The 23,252-nt window shown below is 44.2% G+C and overlaps 1 protein-coding gene across 1 annotated transcript in view; it reads right to left on the bottom strand.

Annotated features, from left to right (window-relative positions):
- Nucleotides 1–23,252, bottom strand: part of SAP130 (Sin3A associated protein 130) — a 547,137-nt gene that overhangs the window by 316,416 nt on the left and 207,469 nt on the right. Inside the window, exon 10 of the mRNA XM_044070859.1 lies at nucleotides 237–341. Coding sequence (XP_043926794.1) covers nucleotides 237–341 — 105 coding nt within the window. The remainder of the gene's footprint in view (nucleotides 1–236; nucleotides 342–23,252) is intronic.

Genomic DNA, 23,252 nt, shown 5'->3' on the forward strand with positions numbered 1-23,252 from the left:
AAATAAAAAAATACTATGAACAATTAGACAACAGACCCCAGCAGGGAAAAGACACACAGAGCAGGTAAAATAACTCATTCAGAAACTCAAACGTTTACCTTAACTTGATTAAAACAGCAGAAGATTTTCTTAGGCATCTCACCTAAGCATACTGTAAAAGTAGTATTATAAGCATTCAAGTACATGCAAATTTCTGATGTGTAGCACAGACTACAAAGTAAGGTGGTTAGACTTACCTACAGGGATGTTGGATGTGGTCACTGTGGTCACATGTGGCGAGTGTGAGGGCACTGTCATAGTCACAATTGTACTTGTGGTGACCTGGGTGTGGGACACAGAGCCTGCAACATCCAAAACAAATAAAACATGTTTATTATCCTACAAGTAGCAAGTTAACTTAAGATACTTTGACAACAAAAGACGATTATATTATACAAATATATATATATATATATATATATATATATATATATATATGTGTGTGTGTGTGTGTGTGTGTGTGTGTGTGTGTGTGTGTGTGTATGTACACACACACACAGACACACACACACACCTGCGTTAGGGCTAGACAGCCGGCGGCATGAACCTCGGCTCTAGATGGCCGTCACTTTTGAGGTAACACACCGTCCCCCATGTTCAAAAATGTGAAAAAAGGGCTGTGGATTGATGCAGGAATAAACACAATTTTATATATAAAACATTAGATGTGTGTGTATACATATGTAATATATATATTATCACAGGTAAACAAGACAATAATCATAAAATAATTTTGAAATGAACCTGTAATGTTTGTTGCTTTAGCCATGTACAGAAGCAGTTTTTGCTAGTTTACATGAAAGTATACAGCACATGTGGTGAGGACATTCAGATTCAACCAGGGCAAAAGTCACACGATAAGGTGATTTTATGTGCTGTCACTCCATTCAAACAGCACAAGTGCACTTCAAATGCAACTATTTCACAGCACGAAGCAAACTTTTCTAACAAAGCATTACATAAATGGAATGCAGTGGAGTGTCTTGAAAATTCTGATATTTCCACAGAACACATTTTTTAAACGTGCTAATTTGTAAAAGACTGAATTCTACTAATGCAATAATGACACGCTCAAAAGTCTTCAACTGTATTCCAAGTCTGTATAGCAAAATATATTTGTTCAGTGTTCATGTCAAAGGTTAAATTTTTTTTTACTTAGAAAGTTTGAATATCCATTTGTTCTGAAAAAAAAACATACTAAACAAATGGTATTTTTCAAACTTTAACTACTTTTACTAATAAATAGAGAAAATGCACATCTTTCCCATCTTTTCTGATTTCAGACTATGACTACTAGCTTAGTTTGTCCTAAACAAGGAAGAAGATGAAGCAGTCTTTCAGATAAATTCTCATTTCTTTTTCAAATTAGCGGGGGAGAATACAGCTCTCCATCATTTTTGATTATGCTATTTGTTTCCAAATACATTAATTCAGCATTACAACTATAATTTATAAATAAATTACTTCAGCTCTTCTACAACTTTGTATGACCCTACACTGATTTAAGCTAATACTTCTTACATGTATTCCTTTACTATTTTAGTTTTTCATCTCCCATCTTATTTTTATTTTACCTTTTATTGTTCGGGTAAGCTCACCGAACAAACCATCACTTTTCAGGGGCTACCTTGCAGCATCTCTCCAGTAAAGTGACTTGCTCAAAGTCGTACAGTAGGCAAATGAAGTTGGAATGAATCAAATCCCTCCCTGTGCTAACTGCCAGACTTTTAAAATGAATACATCTCCCATGTGACTACCCATATTAAATGACTGCACTGCTTCTCTTCTTTCTAAATGTATGCAGTGCACCGTCCTCTTTTCATTCTGTTCCAGTCTAACTCCATACATTTCAATTTTACTTCCGCCCCTTCTGTATGATAAAAGTCAGAATTGTAAAAGTCAGAAAAAGTAAGCAACTTTTATCATCTAAAACATTATCCCATTCTACACCATTGGAGAGTAAATGCAATTTACACCTTCTGTTTTCGTCTCTGCTGTGGTTCAATGATGTTGGAGAAAATTCCAGCATATCAAATTTTACATAAGAGTCAACATACACAGCTTTACGTGAAACTGAAATGCCATGTTCAGTTGGTCAATGAAGTATCTCAGTTCAGGAAGGGACCTCCACTCTCTACAGCCCATTACCAACACTCTACTCCAAGGCTGCTGCACCTTAAGAAAATGAAACTTTTCCTCCAGTTACTGTCAAATAGAATGCATTTTTGTACACACAAACATCAAAGTGAAAAAAGTCACATAACGGAATAACATCATTTATTGTCTCTATGTACTTTCCATCACATCTGATAATATTGAGCATAATTCATAGAAGAAAACGTGCAACTTCCCATTCATTTTAATCATTCACTGCTCTTTTCCAGCCACTTCTTAGTTTTAGCTTGTTTTTCCCCATTCATCTATAGCTATTATACCTAACCCCCCAACAAGCTCTTTTACTCTCCTATAACACCAAGAGTCAGAAGATACCTAGGGAGAAAGGCAAAAGCCAGGGAGTTTATGCCAACCATCCTGCAGGAGCAACCATACTTTTGTTATATGTCTGCTCCTTTCTCCATTGTCTAGCAAAAGCAGGTCAATGCCTAACACCCAATCTCACTTCCCTACTGGCTACTAAAACTACTGCAAGGCGTGTGTGTGCGCGCGCATACATACATCTGCGCACTTGCAATAGTCAGCTGGAGTGTAGACATACCTTGGTGGGCTCAAATTCCTGAATCTTGCTACAAAGGTGATGAGAAGCAACAGCTCCTATCCACTACAAATCATACCTCATCAATGATCCTTATCATGAACTTTCAGAGTTGCTTTACTGAGAAGAGGGTTATTGGAATGAGATCTGCCCTTTCTTCCCTTGCTTTTAGCATAACTAAAGAAGGCATTCACTCCTTGGCTATCCTTGCAAGGGCACCCAGTACAAAATTTCTTGAATAACGGTTTCTAAAGCCAAGTGAGCAGATCTACATTAAGAATCATGTAGCTTTGCATTGGGCTGCAGAATAACTGGACATTCAACTTCCACTCATGGATGCTGAGGATGGATTTTAAAGAGTTGTGGACCAAAACAATAAGAGGCCTGACACTGGAAACTCTGTTGAACAGCTAGATTGTGTGCTATCATGGTCAACATACAAAGCTGAAAGGACTGAGCTCTCCCAATTCATTGATGAATGTGGTGTTCCCTGTAATTACCCTGAGTACCCACTCCCCAAGCTTCCAAGCTGATTTGAATATTTGAAAGGGCATACATAAGGGGACTAGCATCTCTTAGAATCTGATGTGTTTTGACCTGCCCTGGTTGATCCACCATCCAAGAGACCTGTACAAGTTCCCCACAAACAGGTGAACGCATCCGTAGTCAGTGTTAGGGCCCCTTTACGGCTTAGAAATGGCAACCTTGAGTTGGCCTGCACCTGATACATTCACCACCAGAAATCCCTCTCAATCAAATGTATTCTGGGCCTCTCTCTAGTGGGTGATGGTGCTGCTTTTCTTAACATGTAGCTTGGCTAAGGAAGTCATGAAAATGGAGGCTGACATTTTCCCAATGCTCTGAGGAGAGTCTCCTCTGCTGACTACACTATGGCATGACTACTGTATTGTATTGGAGGCTGGTTTCCATTGTTTTACTACTTGCATGCTCTTACCCTTTTCCTCCAGTCTTCCTGAAAACTTCATGTGGGAAAGTTAAAAAAAAAAAAAAAAAAAGTCCTTGAAGCAAAGGGACACTGTGGCACAGTTCTTTCCCATCACCCTGTAAAGACTAGATGTTATGTCACATACCTACTTTCTAATTACTGCCTTGAAGCTACCACAGAGGCACAGGCACCTGTACAGCAATACTCACAGCCAAGGCAGCCTGGGCCAACTGTAGTAATATTTGCTTCAAGAATTACTCTTGGACCTCTTCCACCATGTACTTGCATTTGCTTAAGATGTCCACCCAATACTGTTGCGTATAAGTATAGGCAATTAACAGCCTGGATGCCCACAGGGAGGATACATACATTCAAACCCCCCTCCCCCCACACACAAAAAATGGTCCAAAGATATAACTTGTCAATGGGAAGTGTATTACTGACCAGCACCTTCAAGTGACATCAATGGAGAGGACGACAACACAATTTTTAGAGGTATCTAAACTTATTATTGACCCTATAAAATCGGTCTTGCTTCCTGGTGCTGATGTTTGTAAATCTAGCTCCACAGAGGCATTATCAAAGGCATTACAACTCCTAGAAGATTGGAGTTACGGTTGTCAGACTGGGCTCTTAAATACCCAGCAGTTCAAGATATCTTTTCCGGCTGTCTGACAATTTCTTAGTGTCTCCATTTAAAATGTTCTCAAACTATGTTGAAGATTTCTCTACAGGAGAAAATGTCAGGGAGAATCAAAGGAAAGGAATAAAGGGAATCTTATCCATCTGTGTCAAAACTCACGATAAAGTACACTTGCACAAAACAGACAAAGCCTTTCTCATTTTTAATCATCAAACTCTGGCATCAAACTGTAGAGGATGCTTTTCTCCTGTAGGTCAGAGATATCATTTTGGAAGTCAAGGGCTGTCCTGGAAGGAGTGCCAAAACATACAGTCTCTCTGCCATGTCACATTTTCAGTTCTGAGTCATAATCAAAAGGCCTCAAAAGGCTTCCTTTTTCATCTTGTGAGAAAGGCTTCAGTGGACTATTCCTGTCAGCTGGAACTGCCTTCCTGTCCACATCAGAAATTGCTGGATTCAGGGAAAAACAGTAATCAACTCCTTGATCTCCACAAATGCAGATGTTGGAAGAAGATCTGGTAGTTCCTTACTTCATTTAGTGTCTCCAGTTTCTCACTCTGGTTTTCAGTACATATATATTTTTCCTATGAATTCATACATTTAGACATTACAAAGTGTCCTTAACTCATTACAGCAGAGTGCGCCTTCAGGTGTTTCTGCAGTTATCTCCTACTGTGCCTCTAGGTGCCTAATGTAGCTTGTTCATATTTGTATTAATCATTCCAAAACCACACTACATACAAGGTATCTTATCTTGAAGTATACATGATGGCAAACACAAAGTACAGTTGTGTACACTTACCACAAATGTAGATGTTCCGAGTGTATTCACTGTTGCAGTCATCACACTTGGGTTACCTGCATGCAGGTAGACCTCAGTTGGCCCGAATACCAGAGACTTAGTATTTCTGTGTCAGTTGCTGTCGCTACAGGACTGAAGTCAGGTCGTCAGGGGTATAAAAAAGTACAGTTTTGTACCTACCATAAATGTAGATGTCCGATAGATATGCAACTGCAGTCATAACATATGGGTTGAGGCAGGACAACCCATATGTTACGACTGCAGTTGCATTCTTGAAGGACATCAGGCAGCCAACGCCATTACATCAGTTTTTCTTGCCCCAAATGTCAGGAGCCCCCCCAAATAGGGGGCTAAGTTATGGTGGGGAAAACACCACCAGTAAAAAGTAAATACCAATACCAATACCCCTGAAGGGGGTGAGCAAAAGACATAGAGAAAAGAGAGAGTGAGAGACAAGGGGGCTGGAGGGAGGGAAACCAGGACTGCAACAGTGAATACACTCGAACATCTAGATTTATGGTAAGTGTACACAAAGTACAGTTTTGTACCCACCATAAATGTAGATGTCCGATAGGTATGCATCTGCAGTCATAACATATGGGTTGTCTTGCTTCAGGCAGCCCTTCGGTCGGCCGGATTCCAAAGTCTGGGTCTGGCCTCGGCTGATGTCACACTTTCCCCAACGTCAGAGCGTATGGGGTATAAAAGCATCAGCCGACGCCATTTTCCTCAGTTTTTCTTGCCCCAGATGCCAGGTGCCCTCTAGGAAGGCTAAATTTGGATAGATGCTGAAAATTTTCAAACATTTGCAAATTATATACATGTATAAACAAACAAATACACCATAATAGATTCCCCCAGCTAGCTAAAGAGGGGTAAGCACCCTAGGAATACCACAGAGGGGAAGGAGGGAGGGTAATCCTGACTGCAGATGCATACCTATCGGACATCTACATTTATGGTAGGTACAAAACTGTACTATGTCCTTCAAGGATGCATCTGCAGTCATAACATATGGGTAGAATACCATAGCCAATCTGGGGGAGGAGGTACTAAGAAAAGGATGGTGTAGTTAAGATCCCCTGCAGGACTGCAGTTGCAAACCCTGCTCTGGATCTAGAGTATAAAGGCAGATTGTAATGCTTGGCAAATGTATGCACAGAGCTCCAAGTAGCATCTTCTAAAATGTCCTTGGTAGCCACCCCTCGTAGGAAGGCTGTAGTGGTGGCCGTGGCCCTTGTGGAATGAGGCCTGATGTTTTCAGGAACTGTCTTTCCATGAAAGGAGTAACAAAATCGAATGCAATTTCCTATCCATTTTGAAATTGTCTGTTTGGAAATTGCTCTTCCTTGCACCCCAGCTGCATATGCTACAAAAAGTTGGTCAGTCTTTCTGCTAGTTTTTGTTCTGTCCAAGTAGTAGCGTAGTTGTCTGTGTATATCCAGGGTGTGCAAAAGTTTTTCCCCTCTATTCTGTGGATTGGGGAAGAACGTAGGCAGGTGAATAGCTTGGTTCAAGGATACCCTAGATACCACCTTTGGCATAAAAGTAGGATTGGTTCTTAGGGACACCCTGTCCTGGTGGAAAATAAGAAAAGGCTGCACTGCCATTAATGCTTGTAACTCAGATACTCTTCTTGCTGAAGTGATTGCCAGAAGGAATGCAGTTTTCCAAGATAGGAACTGTAGATCCACTGTTGCTGCTGGTTCAAAAGGGGGTAGTGTCAGTTTCTCCAGCACAAAGTTGAGATCCCAGGCAGGTAGAGGGGGTCTTCTTGGAGGTTTAATATTTTTGATCCCTCTCAAAAATTGTCTGAGGAGAGGGTGTGAGAAGATAGGTGGATCCACATTGTATTCTGCTGAAATTGCTGAAGCATGAATCTTAATGGAAGAATAGGACAGGCCATAGTGGAACAATTCTGCTAAGTATTCTAGGATGTTTGTTATGTTTGCCACTGTGACATCTGAGCCTTTTGATGTGCTCCAAATGAGAAATCTCTTCTATTTAGCTGAGTATGTCTTCCTTGTGGAAGGCCTGCGAGCCTCCAGGATAATGTCCTTCACCCTCTGAGATAAAACAGTTTGATTGGGATTTAAGGAATCTTCCAGGCAGTTAGCTGCAATGTTTTCAAGTTGGGATGCAGGGTTTTGAAATTGTTCTGCATCAGAAGAAGAGGCCATAGGGGGAGAGGCCATGATTTTGCCTGAGACATGCTTCTCAATAATGGATACCAGTGTTGTCTTGGCCAGTCCGGAGCTATTAGTATCACTTTTGGCTGTTCCTCCCTGATCTTCAGTAGAACCTTGTACATCAATGGGAGAGGTGGGAAGGCATATACTGTTAGGGCTTTCCAGCTGAAAGAGAGAGAGTCCACCCTCCAAGCTTGTGGGTGGTATGCCCTTGAGCAGAATGTCTTCAGTTGATGGTTGAACGGGGAGGCGAACAAATATATCTCCGGCATTCCCCATGTCTTTGCTATGAGTTGGAAGATGTCTGGGTGCAGCATCCATTAGTGTGCATCCATGGTAGTTCTGCTTAAGCTGTCCGCCAGTGCATTTTCTTTCCCTGGCACGAATTGGGACTGTAGCTGGATACTGAGATTCAGGCATAGTTCCCACAGATTCATAGCCATCCGGCATAGAGGGTAAGAATGTGTTCCTCCCTGCTTGTTTATGTACCACATGACCGTGGTGTTGTCTGTCCTTATTAGCAGGTGTCCTTGTTGGAGGAAGGGTTTGAATGCCTCGATTGCATGCCTCACTGCCAGCATTTCCTTTTGGTTTATGTGCATGCTTAGCTGTCCTTGAGGCCATAGGCCTTGGATACATTTGCCCTCCATGTGTGCTCCCCATCCTCGGTCTGAGGCGTCCGTAGTGATGGTCTGCCTTGGTTTTGGTTTGTTGAAAGGCAACCCTCTGTTGGACTGGCAGGCCTGAGCCCACCACAGGAATTCCTTTTGAAGGCATGGAATGATTGGTATTATGGTTTCTAAACTGTGACTGTGTTGAGACCATACACTCCTGAGGTACCATTGTAATTTCCTCATATGCAGCCTGGCATGCGGTATTAGAATTATGCAGGATGCCATGAAACCCAGAGCCTGCAGGATTTTCCTTGCAGTAAGCTGAGTCTGTCTTGTCAGAATCATGAAGTAATGTGGAAGTTGTTTTTGTTTTTCTTCTGTGAGAAAGGCCATTTGGGTGGTTGTGTCCAGATCTGCACCCAAAAAGGTTATCCTTTGGGATGGTACTAGTCTTGCCTTTTGGATGTTGACTGTGTAGCCCAAGGTCTGTAGCAGGTGTATGGCAAAGGCCAAGTCCTTTATCAACTTTTTCTTGTTGTCCGCTTGTAGTAGGCAGTCGTCCAGGTATGGGTAAATTTGAATTCCCTGTAGTCTGCAATGTGCAATTACTGATGCCAGGCATTTCGTGAATACTCTGGGCGCAGTAGATAAGCCAAAGGGCAATGCTGAGAATTGATAATGCTCTGATCCTGCAAGAAATCCGAGGTGTCTTCTGCAACTTGGTCGAATAGGGACGTGCAGGTATGCCTCCTTGAGATCTAGAGTCACCAGCCAAGACTCCTTGCAAAACATGGGAAGAAGTTGCTGTAGGGTCAGCATTTTGAATTTTGGCACAATGAGATAAGTGTTCAGTGTGGACAGGTCGAGAATAGGCCTCCATTGATTTTCCTTTCTTGGTACAAGGAATAGTCTGGAGTAAAATCCTTGGCCTTGTTCTGAAGATGGTACCTTTTCTATTGCTTTCATCTGAAGTAAATTGCTGATTTGTTTTAAAGCCTCTGCCCTCTGATTTGGTGGAAGGTTTGGCATGCCGCCTCTTTTTGGCAAGGTGTGGAAGTGGAACCTGTATCCTTTGTCTATTATTTGCAGTGTCCATGTATCCTTTGTGATATAATGCCAGTTTTTTGAGAATAAAGCCAGCTTTCCGCCCAAGGGTGCTTCCAGTTGATCCCTGGTAGGCGGAATCAGAGTTAAGTCATTGAGCCTGTCCTGGTGTAGTGGTAGTTGTTGTTGCTGTTGCACTACTTCTCTGGTTGGCAGGCTGCCACTGCCGGCCTCTATAGGAGCCCTTGGATTGACCTCTGCCTCTGGGGCGTCTGTTTCTGCCTCTCTGGGCTCTGTCCGAGTCTGGAAAGGACCAATTCTTAGTAGGCCAGTTTCTGCTGAATCTCGGTGGTTGTACTTGCAGGAAATCTTTAACTGTTTGCACAGATTTTGCCTTTTCTTCAACCTTTTTTAAAATCTCCTGAGCAGAGGAGCCAAATAAATTTTGTTTCTCCATTGGAGCGTCCAGGAGTTTAGCTTTAACATGGTCTGGCAAAGATTGTTCCTTCAGCCAGGCATGCCTTCGAATAACTGCCCCAGTCATAGCTGATGTAAATGAAGCCTCCAGTGCATCATAGCCACATTTTAAAAAATGATTACTAACCTGTTGAGAATTGTGCACCAAATCCTGAAGGGATTTACGGTCTAGGGGTTCAGGAGAAGAAAGTTTCTTATTCAGTTCATCTAACAAATACTCTTGGTACTGTATCATATGAAATTGACAGTTTAATGCCCTGACAGAAAGAGTTGCAGAAGTATACACCTTCTTTCCTCATCTCTCTACAGCTCTAGACTCTCTTTCAGATGGTAGAGGATTTTTGGCAGTAGCGGCCGCAAACCCTTTAGGGCCCTGAGAAATAGTTTCTGGGTCTGCAGAGTGGGCTTTATACAGATGGAAATGAGAATCCGGCACCCTGTAGTATCTGTCAGGCTTGGCAGGGGCCGGAGGGAGAGTATCAGGGGCCGTACTGACATCATTGTACACATCATCAATAACATTCAGAACAGGAGGTATAGCTAAGGGCCTATGTTGAGGCAAATGCAAAAAGGTCCTTAATCTTTTTCTAGAATCAGAGAAATCCTGCCCTTGCCATTGAAAATGCTCTCTCATGGAGTGCAGAGTCTCACCAAATGAAAACTCTTCAGGAGGGGAGGCCGAAGGGATAGATTCCTCAGCATCTGAATCCTCATAAGGCGAGTAAGCCCCTTCCTGGTGGTCTGACAATTCAGACCCATCCGTAGAATCATCTGAAGAGTGTGGATCAGATGGGTCAGTCCTGGGCCTTTTGTCCGGAGGAGGGTGAGAAGCCCTGTCTGGGTGAGGTTGTGAGCCCCTAATTAAGGAAATAAGGTCCTCAGCAAGGCTGAGGATCTGTGAACTTGAGGAAGGCCTCTGAGAGGCAGTTTTGGGAGGCAAAGCTTTAGATAGTTTGGCAGCCTTAGCCCTAGAGAAGGCCTTAATGGACATGGAAGCAGGGGCCCTAGCTGCCCCACGTGCAGGAGTAGAAATGTCCAAAGGTATGGTGTCGGACATTTCCTGAACACTGGTTTCGGTAGGAAGTTCTGTGGCCGATTCAGCCGGGGCCTCCTGGGCCTCGGTGGTCGGAAGAACGGTTTCGGAAAAACGAATTTCCGAGGACTCGGTTTCGGCCGAAACTGAGACACTCGCGGTAGGCCTAGCCGTGGTTTCAGCCAAAACCGCGGGCCGCGAGTGTCGGTCCTTTTCCTTGCATTTTTTCACCATATGCGTAGTCGGAGTTTCCGACGGCATTTTATAAGCAAAAGCGGCTCCAAAAAATTCCTCTGCAAACTCCGACCGATGTCTAAGAGTTCGTCGGTTGAAGGAAGCACAGGCTAAACAGGATGATACGTCGTGGTCTGGGCCTAAGCAAGGAAGGCAATAGGAGTGGAAATCCTTATGAGGTATTTGTTTCCCACAAGTTAAACAATTATTTACTTTGTCTGACATTGGCTGAGGCAAGAAAGAGTCCCCAACGGGGTACTTATTTTTTTCGAAGTCTTCGGTAGCTGAATTCAATGGATCTGACCGACCGGCACTTGCGAACAGCTTCTGCTTCGGGCACCGCGCGGCAAGAAAGACTGAGGAAAATGGCGTCGGCTGATGCTTTTATACCCCAGACGCTCTGACGTCAGGGAAAGTGCGACATCAGCCGAGGCCAGACCCAGACTTTGGAATCCGGCCGACCGAAGGGCTGCCTGAGGCAGGACAACCCATATGTTATGACTGCAGATGCATCCTTGAAGGACATCTGCACTATGTTCTTCATGTTTCAATGTTGCAGTCAGCACACTTGGTTAGATTCCCAAGGCTGAAGAAGGGTGGAGGCAGTCAAGAAGAGTTAGGGCTGGCTAGTATGCCTTGCAGGACTGCTGTTGCAAAACCCACCCTGGATTTAGAAAAGATAGGCAGGTGGTAATGCTTGGTGAAGGTGTGTAAAGAACTCCAGGTAGCAGCTTCCAGGATGTCCTTGGTAGGGACTCCCCTGAGGAATCCTGTAGAGGTAGAAGTTGCCCTAGTGGAATGTGTTCTGACCCCCTGAGGGGTTGGTTTCCCATGGTGCTTGTAGCAGAAAGGGATGCAGTATGCTATCCATTTGGAAATTGTTTGTTTTGAAATGGCCTTGCCCTCTGCCCCTGGTGCGAAGCTGACTAGTAACTGGTCAGACTTCCTGAAGGGCTTAGTCCTATCCAGGTAGAATCTGAGCTGTCTGTGCACGTCCAAGTAGTGCAGGATCCTTTTCCCTTTTCCCCTTTATTTTAAGGATTAGGGAAGAAAGTTGGCAAATGGATAGATTGGTTGAGAGCCACAGTAGACACCACTTTAGGCATAAAGGAAGGGTTAGTCCTGAGGGAAACCCTGTCAGCATGGAACATAATGAAGGGTTCCACAGCCATAAGTGCTTGTAGCTCAGACACTCTTCTAGCTGAAGTGATGGCCAGAAGCAAGGCTGTTTTCCAAGAGAGGAATTTTAACTCTGCTGATGCTGCAGGCTCAAAGGGGGGAAGCATGATCTTTACAAGTACAAAGCTAAGGTCCCAATCAGGGGTGGGTGCTCTCCTTGGTGGCCTTAAGTTGTTTGCCCCCTCAGGAACTGTTTGATAAGAGAGTGAGAGAAGAGAGGTAGCTCAGTGTTGGAATGAGCCGAAATGGCAGAGGCATGGATCTTAAGGGAGGAAAAGGATAGGCCCCTGTGGAGTAGATCTGCTAAGTAATCCAGGATTAGAGGCAAGGAGGGCAGAGTTGTTTCCTCTCCTTTAGATTGAATCCAGGAGCAGTACCTTTTCCACTTATCAGCATAGGATTTCCTTTTACTGGGTCTTCTGGCTTCAAGAATGATGTCTAGTATCTCCTTGCTTAGGCTGGTTACTGGGGGAGAATTCAAGGAATAAGCCAGGCTGCAAGATTTAGGGTTTGCAGTTGCGGATGCAAGATCTGTCCCTCCCTGCTGAGATAGCAGGGTTGGGTTCTGGTGTAGGTTCCAGGGTGGCACCAGTGACAGGCTGTGCAGGAGTGGGTACCAGTGCTAACACAGCCAGTCCGGGGCAATCGGAATTGTCCTTGGTTGGCCCTGTCTTATCTTGAGCAATACTCTTGAGAGAAGGGTCAAGGGGGGGAAAGGCATAGATTGAGAGATTTACCCACTGGAAGGATAGGGCATCCACTTTCCAGGCTCTGCTGAGAGTTGTCCTGGTGCAGAATTTGCTGAGCTGGTGATTGCAGGGGGAGGCAAAGAGATCCACCTCTGGGGTCCCCCATTTCTGAATCAGAAGGATGAAGGTGCTGGGCACTAACTGCCACTTGTGTGGGTCTAGGAGATTTCTGTAAGTCGTCTGCCAGTGAGTTTTGCTTGCCTGGCAGGAATTGAGCTTGCAGATGAACCTGCATGTCCAAGGCCATGATTCCACAGGATCATGGCTAGCCTGCAGAGTGGGTAAGAGCGGGCTCCCACCCTGCTTGTTGATGTACCACATAACTGTGGTGTTGTCTGTTTTTATTAGCAGATGTCCTGGTGAGAGTAGGGATTTGAAAGCTGTCTGCTGCACAGCTAACATCTCTTTTTGGTTGATGTGCAGATGAATTTGACTTGGCTCCAGTGGCCCTGAATGCACTTGCCATCCATGTGTGCTCCCCAGGCACAGTCTGATGCATCTGTGGTTAGAGTCTGAGTGGCGTGGGGTTGAGTACAGGGCAGTCCCTTGTTGTGGTTACATGCTGCTGCCCACCAAAGAAACTCTGTCCTTAGACAGGGTATGATAGGAATGATGGTTTCCAGGTCCTGAGAATGTTGGCACCAAAGACTTTTTAAATACCATTGAAGTTTCCTCATATGCAGTCTGGCATATAGAATTAGTAGGATGCATGAGGCCATGAACCCTAGGGCCTGCAGGATTTTCCTTGTGGATAGCTGGGCTCTGGTGGCCATTTGAGTAAAATGGTCTGTCAGATAGTCTTGTTTTTCTAGAGTGAGGACTGCCATCTGGGATGCTGTGTCCAAGCTTGCTTCCAGGAATACAATCTTTTGACTGGGGACTAGTTTTGATTACTTTTCATTGATGGTGTACCGCAGGGAGGTTAAAAGGTTTTTTACAAATGTCAGGTGCTGCAACAGCATTTCCTGACTGCCTGTCGAAATCAGGCAGTCGTCCAAGTATGGGTACATTTGAATATTTCTCTGTCTGCAGTAAGCAATGGCTGGAGCCAGGCATTTTGTGAATACTCTAGGAGTAGTGGATAAGCCAAAGGGAAGTGCAGAGAACTTATAATGCATAGATCCTGCCCTGAAGTATAGATATTTCCTACATGACTCCCTTATAGGGATGTGCAGATAGGCTTCTTTTAAGTCTAGGGATAGGCTTCTTTTAAGTCTAGGGTTACTAACTAGGCATCTTTGACTACCACAGATAGAAGCTGCTGCAGGGTGAGCATTTTGAATTTTGGTACCACCAGGAAGGTGTTGAGAATTGACAGATCTAGGATTGGGTGCCAAGTGCCCTCTTTTCTGGGTACCACGAAAAGTCTGAAATAGAATCCTTGACCTATCTGTTCGAGGAACAGGTTGAATTGCCCTTACAGAGAGCAGGGATTGAACTTGTCTTTGTGCCTCTGCCCACTGGTTTGGAGGAAGGTCTGGGAACCCTTTTGGGGTCGGCAGTGAGTGGAAGTAAAATTTGTACCCCTGGGATACAATGTTCAGGACCCATCTGTCTTTGGTGATGGAAATCTAGTTTTTCTGCACGAAGGGCAAGTTTTCCTCCTAGGGGCACAAGCAGTTGGGCAGAGCAGAGGAGTGGAGTTGAAAAGTCATTGGGAATTCTTTCCTAATGGGGGTGGCTTAGCACTCCCTGCTTTAGAGGTGGAGGCACTCCATTGCTTAGATCTCTGCATACCCTGAGACTTGTAGTCTGGGGGGGGTATGTTTCCCCTGGGTCTAGTTTGAGATGGCCTTGAGGGGGGCTGGAAAGGACCAATGTTTCGAGGGGCAATGCCTACTGAATCTAGGAGGCTGTACTTGCAAGAATTCTTTGACTGTCTTCATAGATTTAGCATTTTTTTCCATCTTTTTAAGAACATCTTCTGCTTGGTGCCAAATAGATTGTCCTTTTTCAAAGAAGAGTCTAATAACTTTGATTTGACATGGTCTGGCAAGGTCTGCTCCTTAAGCCAAACATGCCTTCTCAGTACAGAACCAGTGACTGCTGCTCTGCAAGATGCTTCTAGGGTGTCCAAGCCACACTGCAATGTATGCTTGCTGACTTGGCTTGCAGAATGCATAAGCTCTTGCAATTCTTTATTTTCTGCACAGTTTGTAAAGGTAGCTATTTTTTGCTTAATAAGTTCCACAATATGTTGTTGGTACTTCAGCAAGTGAAATTGACAATTCAAAGCCCTAATGGCGAGAGTTGCAGAGGTATATACTTTACTTACCCCATCTGCCCAAAGCTCTGGAATCAATGTGGGATTCTTAGCTGTAGTTGCATTGATACCTTTAGGCCCCTGGGAAATGACCTCTGGGTCAGAAGTAGGATTTTTGAAAAGGAATTTGTGAGAGTCAGGTAATCTGTAGTACCTGTCTGGTTTCCTAGAAGCAGGGGGTAAAGTATCAGGAGTAAGACTGGATTCCATAAAGACATCATCAACACTGGGGGAAAGTACAGCTGTGTACACTTACCATAAATGTAGATGTTCAAGTGTATTCACTGTTGCAGTCATTACATTTGGGTAATCTGCTGGCAGGTTGCCCTCAGTCACCCTGATTAACAAAGTCTTGGGTCCTGTGTCGGCTGCTGTCCCTTCTTCCATGACGTCAGGGGTATAAAACATGCAGCCAATGCCATTTTCATCAGTTTTTCTTGCCTCAGATGTCAGGTGCCCCTCAAAAAGGGAGCAATATACTTATATATATATATATATATATATATATATACATACATATATATATATATATATATATATATATATATATATATATATACACATACACACACACACACACACACACACACACACATATATATATATATATATATATATATATATATATATATATATATATACACACACACGTAATGTAGAACACAAAACATATACCTCCAAAAAAAAGCAAATGCAACAAAAAGGCTTTTGAGCATAGTAACAGAAAGAAGAGGTATAAAAAGTGAAAAGTAGGGAGCTGGCAGGTAACAAGGACTGCAACAGTGAATACACTCGAACATCTACATTTATGGTAAGTGTACACAATTGTACTATGTTCTTAGCGTTTCACTGTTGCATTCATTACATTTGGGTAGAATCCCAAAGCTATGGTTGGGAGGATGGAATTATACAGCATTAGGAGTAGCTAAAAGGTCCTGCAGGACAGCAGTGGCAAAGCCTGCTCTGGATTTAGAGAAGAGAGGTAAATGGTAATTGCTTGGTGAACGTATGAACTGAGCTCCAGGTAGCAGCTTCTAGAATGTTTCTGGTAGGAACCCCTCTGAGAAAAGTACAGTTTTGTACCTACCATAAATGTAGATGTTCGAAGATCCACATTGCTGCAGTCCTTACACTTGGGTAGTCCGCTGTCCTCGGTCAGCCCGAATATCAAAGTATTAGGCTGACGTCGGTCAAGGCGCTTAAAACTGACATCAGGACGTCAGGGTACAAATGCGCATGACCGACGTCATATCCTCAGTCTTTACTTGCCCCAGATGTCAGAAGACCCTAAACAGAAAGGTCAAAACCAAAAGACAGCAAAAAACAACCAACCACCCTTGCACTAATCATATGAACAATATATACAATATCCACAATATTTACAACCCAAACCACACAACCTCTAACAACAGAGGGAAGGAGGGAGGGTAAATTGGACTGCAGCAATGTGGATCTTCGAACATCTACATTTATGGTAGGTACAAAACTGTACTATGTTCTTCATCTCACATTGCTGCAGTCCTTACACTTGGGTAGAATCCCAAAGCAGAGGTAAGGGAGGATGGCAAAACTATAAAGTAGTAGGAGCTGCCAAAATACCCTGTAAAATAGCAGTGGCAAACCCAGCCCTAGATTTAGAGTAAAGTGGAAGGTGGTAATGCTTAGAGAAAGTATGCACTGATCTCCAAGTAGCTGCCTCCAAAATATCTTTAGTTGCCACCCCTCTTAAAGCTGTAGAAGTGGCAGTAGCTCTAGTGGAATAAGGCCTAATCCCAGCTGGAATCTCCTTACCATGATGGGAATAACAGAAAGCAATACAAAACCCAATCCACTTAGAAATAGTTTGTTTTGACACAGGCTTGCCCTGAGAACCCAAAGCAAAAGAAACAAACAACTGCTGAGACTGCCTGAACCCTTTAGTTCTGCTCAAATAATATCGCAACTGCCTGTGTATATCCAAGGTGTGCAAAATCTTTTCCCCTTTATTTTGGGGGTTTGCATAAAAAGTAGGCAAATGAATAGTTTGGTTTAAAGCCACACTAGAAACCACTTTAGGCATAAAGGAAGGATTAGTATGAAAGATACCCTATCCTTATGGAAAATTAAGAAAGGCTCAACTGCCATAAGGGCCTGTAATTCAGAAACCCTTCTCGCAGAGGTAATGGCCAACAAAAAAGCAGTCTTCCATGATAAATATTTCAACTCGGCAGTAGCTGCAGGCTCAAACGGTTGTAGAGTGAGTTTCTCCAACACAAAATTGAGATCCCAAGCAGGAGTAGGAGCTCTACGCAGGGGTCTTATATTCTTTGCCCCTCTAAGGAATTGCTTAAACAAAGGATGAGAAAACAATGGTGGGTCACAGTCATAGTGAGCAGAAATTGCTGCAGCATGAATCTTGACAGAAGAGAAGGACAAACCTTTGTCCAGTAACTCAGCAAGATACTGAAGAGCCACACTTAAATTAGGCTTAGCAACATCAAATTCCTTTGCTGCACTCCAAAATAAAAATCTCTTCCATTTATCTGCGTATACTTTCCTTGTACTAGGCCTTCTGGCCTCCAAAATAACATTCAAAACTTGCTGCGGAAGCTGAGACCCTCCAGGGTTTAAAACAGAATATGCCAGGCTGTTAGGTGAAGAGAGTGAAGCTTGACATTGAGTAAATGACTGTTCTCTTGAGACAGCAGGTGTGGAATCGAAGGTAAAGGCCATGGAGGCTCCCGAACCAGACTTCTCAGTAATGGGTACCAGTGCTGTCGAGGCCAATCTGGAGCTATTAGAATCATCTTTGGCTTGTCCTGTCTGACCTTTAGGAGCACCTTTGGGAGGAGAGGCAGAGGTGGAAAGGCATACACATGAAGATTGCTCCAATTGAAAGAAAGAGCATCCACTTTCCAAGCTGTGGGATGAAACCTTTTTGTGCAAAACTTTGGCAGCTGGTAGTTTAGTGGAGAAGCGAACAGATCTATGTCTGGAGTTCCCCATGACACTGTCAATTTCTGAAATACATGAGGATCCAATTTCCACTCGTGGGGATCCATAATTCATCTGCTCAACACATCTGCTAAGGAGTTCTGTGCTCGGCAGAAACCTTGCCTGAAGATTGAGCTGTAAACCGAGAGCAGTCTCCCACAAAATCATTGCTTGTCTGCATAGAGGATAAGAATGTGTTCCCCCTTGCTTGTTGATGTACCACATGACAGTTGTGTTGTCTGTTAGAACCAACACCTGCCCTGGAAGAAGTAAATCCTTGAAAGCTATTAATGCAAATTGGACTGCTAACATCTCCTTCAAGTTGATATGTAGATGTTGTAGTCTGGCAGGCCACGTGTCTTGTATCCACTTTCCATTTAGATGAGCTCCCCAAGCTTTGTCTGAGGCATCTGTCGTTAGAATCTGACTCGCCTCTGGCCGGGTCACAGAGAGTCCCTTGTTTAGGTGACATTCCTGAGCCCACCACAAAAATTCCTTTTGAATGCAAGGTATTATCTGAATGACAGTGTCCATATCTTGGCAGTGCTGTGTCCATACATTTTGAGATACCATTGTAGCTTCCTCATATGCAGTTTGGCATTGGGAAGCACCAGAATACAAGATGCCATGAACCCCAAGGCTTGAAGGACTGTCCTTGCAGTCAGCCTGGACTGATGAGACAAATGATGGAAGTAAAGGGAAAGATTCTTTTGTTTGTCCGGGGTCAAAAGGCCATCTGGGACGCTGTATTCAGTCTCACACCCAGAAAGCACATGTCCTGAGAGGGTACTAGACTGGACTTTATTTCGTTCACAGAATACCCCAGGCATCTTAGCACTGCTATCACATATTGCAAATGATGAAGAAGCTCGTCCCTTCCTTTGGCCAGAATCAGGCAATCGTCCAAATAAGGATAGATCTGTATTCCTTTTAGCCTGAAGAAAGCTATCACTGGAGCCAGAACCTTTGAGAACACTCTGGGCAGTAGATAAGCCAAAGGGCAATGCAGAGAACTGATAATGAGAAGTCCCAGCTCGAAACGCAGATACTTCCTGCAACTTAGCCTGACAGGAACATGAAGGTAAGCCTCCTTGAGATCCAGAGTCACCATCCAGTGATCTTTGCCCAGCAGAGGTAAAAGCTGTTGTAACGTCAACATTTTGAACTTGGGAATGTCCAGATAAGTGTTGAGGATAGATAAATCCAAAATTGGTCTCCACGTGTTCCCCTTCTTTGGTACTAGGAACAGGCGAGAATAAAATCCTAGGCCTACTTCTGGCAGAGGGACCGGCTGTATGGCCCCTATTTGCAGCAGCAGAGAAATTTGTTTGTGAGCCTCCATTCTTTGCTGAGGAGGAACGTCTGGCATGCCTTTGAAAGGAGGCAAGGTGTGGAAATAAAACCTGTAACCTTGGTGTATAATATCCAATACCCATCTGTCCTGGGTAATTAAACTCCAATTTTCTTTGAAGAGTGCCAACCTTCCTCCCAAAGGTGCTGCCAGACAAGAAGGCTCTGGCAGCTGAAAAGGTAGGTCATTGGGCCAGTTTACGAAAGGACTGGCCCCTGCCCTCACCCGAAGACTGTGCAGGTGAACTCCCTGTTCTAGGTCTGAAAGAGCCCTGAGCTCTACCCCTACCACGTCTAGATCTTCCCCTAGACTGTGAATCATAAGAAGGGTACGTCCACCCCTTAGCAGGCCAATTCCTACTAAACTTCGGAGGCTGAACTTGCAAAAAATCTTTAACAGTCTGCATAGACTTAGCCTTGTCTTCCATTTTCTTTAAAACTGCCTCCACAGGTGAACCAAACAATACATCAGAATGTAAAGGAGCATCTAAAATCCTTGTCTTAACATGGTCAGATAAGTTCTGATCCCTCAACCAGGCGTGCCTGCGAAGAACTGACCCAGTGGCAGCCACTCTAGATGAGGCCTGTACAGCATCAAATCCACATTGTAAAGAATGCTTACCCACCTGTTCAGAAACATGTACCAAATCTTGTAATTCTTTACACTCAATGCCTTCCGCCAGAGCATCTACCTTAGACTTCAATTGAGAAAGAAGATAGTTTTGATATTTCAACATGTGAAACTGGCAATTCAAAGCCCTCATAGCTAAGGTGGAAGAAGTATAGACTTTCTTTCCCCATCTATCCAAAGCTCTGGCCTCTTTATCTGGAGGAACCGGATTTTTTACCACAGAGGCCTTGACACCCTTAGGTCCCTGACTAACTGTTTCTGGGTCCGCCATAGGACTCTTATACAGATATTTATGAGCTTCAGGCACCCTGTAATACCTGTCCGGTTTAACAGGAGCAGGAGGCAAAGAATCAGGATTAAGTGAAGCCTCTGCAAACACATCTTCCACAACATCCAGAACAGGTGGTATAGCCAAAGGCCTACGCTGGGGTAAAAGCAAAAATTCCCTAAGCCTTTTCCTGGAATCAGAGAAGTCCTGACCTTCCCACTTAAAATGTTCCCTCATGGAATGAAGAGTCTCTGAAAAGGAAAAATCCTCTGGAGGAGAAGCAGAAGGAGTAGAATCATCCACATCAGAATCAGAATAAGGAGAATACTCCTGCAAGTCTTCAGCCGAAGACTCTGAAACATCGAAACCTGCTCAAAACTCCCCAACTCTGGTTCCACCCTAGGCCTCTTATCAGGAGGGGCAAAGAACCTCTAATCAAAGTAATTAAATCTTCTGCCATTTTGAGCATGTGCTTCTTGGGCACAGATCCTGAAGAACTAGGAGTGACACCAACAGAAGCTAAACCTGGCCTGCCTCTGGGAGAAGCCTTGGAAACAGAAGGAGAGGGCCTAACCACCCTAGGAAGGGAGGAGTACAGTAACCTGAGAAGCCCCTTCAGCCTGACCTGCCTCCTGAGAGGCCACATCCTGCAATATCAAAGTCTCCCCTGGGACTCCAGAGAAGCCTCCGCAGAACCACGGTTCCACTGGCGCCTCTAAAGAACCGGCGTCCGTGCGGACGACTCTTCTTGCCTGGGTTTAGCTGCTTTGTCTTTGCGCTTCTTGAAGAAGCGTCGGAGCATCCGGCGGCATATTGTAATTGCACCGCTTCCGAAGACCAACCTGGCACAATCTAACCTTCGCTTAATAGTGCGCTTATTAAACCTAGCACAAAAGCGACACCCAACAACGTCGTGCTCAGGCCCCAAACAAGGAATACACAAAGTATGATAATCTCTATGCGGTATCTGTTTCCCACAAGAAATACAGTTATTCACTTTTTCTGACATCCGGTAAACCACTGAGGCAAGAAAAACTAAAATATTCCCAACGGGTACTTAGCCAACTTTGACTCGGTCTGAAACTCCGAATTCGAAAAATTTCAGAACGCCGAACGGCACTTGCAACGCTGCTTCTGCATCGGACCATGCGGCAAAAAAGACTGGGGATATGACGTCGGTCATGCGCATTTGTACCCTGACGTCCTGATGTCAGTTTTAAGCGCCTAGACCGACGTCAGCCTAATACTTTGATATTCGGGCCGACCGAGGACAGCGGACTACCCAAGTGTAAGGACTGCAGCAATGTGAGATGAAGAACATCGTTACAAAAGTAGATGCAGCCCTGGTGGAATGGGATCTGATCCCCTTGAGGACAGGTTTACCATGATGCACGTAGCAGAAACAAATACAATGGCTTATCCGTTTTGAAATAATTTGCTTTGAAATAGCCTTTCCCTCTGCCCATGCAGCAAATGCCACCAGTAGTTGCTCAGATTTTCTTAGAGATTTTGTCCTGTTCAAGTAGAATCTTAGTTGTCTGTGAACATCCAATGAATGCAGAATCTGCTCCCCCCTGTTCTATGGATTTGGGAAAAAATTTGGCAGATGAATGGTCTGATTAAGAGCCACACTAGATACCACTTTAGGCATAAAGGATGGATGGGTCCTGAGCGCTACCCTGTCCGGGTAGAAAATAATAAAAGGCTCCACTGCCATGAGAGCCTGTAGCTCTGAAATCCTTCTAGTTGAAGTGACTGCTAAAAGAAAAGCTGTCTTCCAAAAGAGAAATTTTAGGTCTGCAGTAGCAGCTGGCTCAAAAGGAGGTAAGGTGAGCTTTTCCAACACAAAATTGAGGTCCCATGCAGGAGTTGGTGCTCTCCTGGGAGGTCTTTTAGCAGGGGATAAGAAAAGAGGGGAGGCTCTGTGTTGTAACGAGCTGAAATGGCAGAGGCATGCGATTTTTATGGAAGAGAAAGATAGGCCCTTGTGAAGCATCTCAGTTAAATATTGCAGAATCTGAGAAATATTGGGGCATTGCTGTGCTTATTCCTTGTGCCTGATTCCAGGCACAGAATCTTTTCCATTTATCAGCATAAGATTTTCTAGTACTAGGCCTTCTAGCCTCCAAAATGAGATCCATCACAGGTTTGCTGAGTGTAACTGGTGAAATTAGTTGATTAGCCATGCTGCAAGATTCAGAGTTTGGAGCTGAGTGTGTAGAATTTGATAGTTCTGCTGAGACAGTAGATAAGGTGTCTGAGGCAGGTACCACGGAGGAAGGTGTGACATATTGCGTAGGAGCGGGTACCAGTGTTGGCGAGGCCAGTCTGGAGCAATCAGAACCATTTTTGTTTTTTCCTGTCTGACTTTTAGTAATACCTTGGAGAGTAAAGGCAGAGGGGGAAAGGCATAGACTGATTTCCAGCTGAAGGATACAGCATCCACTTTCCAAGCTTCTTTTGTGATGGATTCTTGCGCAGAATTTGTCCAACTGATAGTTTTGGGGTGAGGCAAAAAGATCTAGGTCTGGGCTCCCCAATTTGCGTGTCAACATGCTGAAGATTTGTGGATCCAGTTTCCATTCGTGTGGGTCCATAAGATTTCTGCTTAGTTTGTCTGCCAAGAGTATTTTGCTTTCCTGGTAGGAGATGAGCTTGTAGATGTATTTGGTAAGTCAAGGTAGTGTTCCACAAAGCCATGGCTAGTCTGCAAATGGGGTAGGAATGGGTACCTCCCTGCTTGTTTATGTACCACATGACCGTGGTGTTGTCCGTCTTTATCAGTAGTTGCCCTGGATGAAGAAAGTCCTTGAAAGCTGCCAAAGCATTCTGTACAGTTAGCATCTCTTTCTGGTTTATATGCAGGTGCATTTTATTTGGCTGCATTCGCCCTGAATGCATCTCCCTGCCAGATGCCACCCCCCCCCCCAAGCATAGTCTGATGCGTCTGTAGTCAGGGTTTGGGTGGCAGGGGGTGGAATGAATGACAGTCCCTTGTTTTGGAGACAGGCCTCTGCCCACCATAGGAACTCTTGCTGCAGGAAAGGAATGATAGGAATCATTGTTTCCAGGCTGTGACAATGTTGACTCCATAAGCTTTTTAGG

Source organism: Protopterus annectens, chromosome 4.part1, assembly GCF_019279795.1.
Source record: "Protopterus annectens isolate FY-2018-M chromosome 4.part1, PAN1.0, whole genome shotgun sequence".
In the NCBI taxonomy this organism is placed as follows: Eukaryota; Metazoa; Chordata; order Ceratodontiformes; family Protopteridae; genus Protopterus; species Protopterus annectens.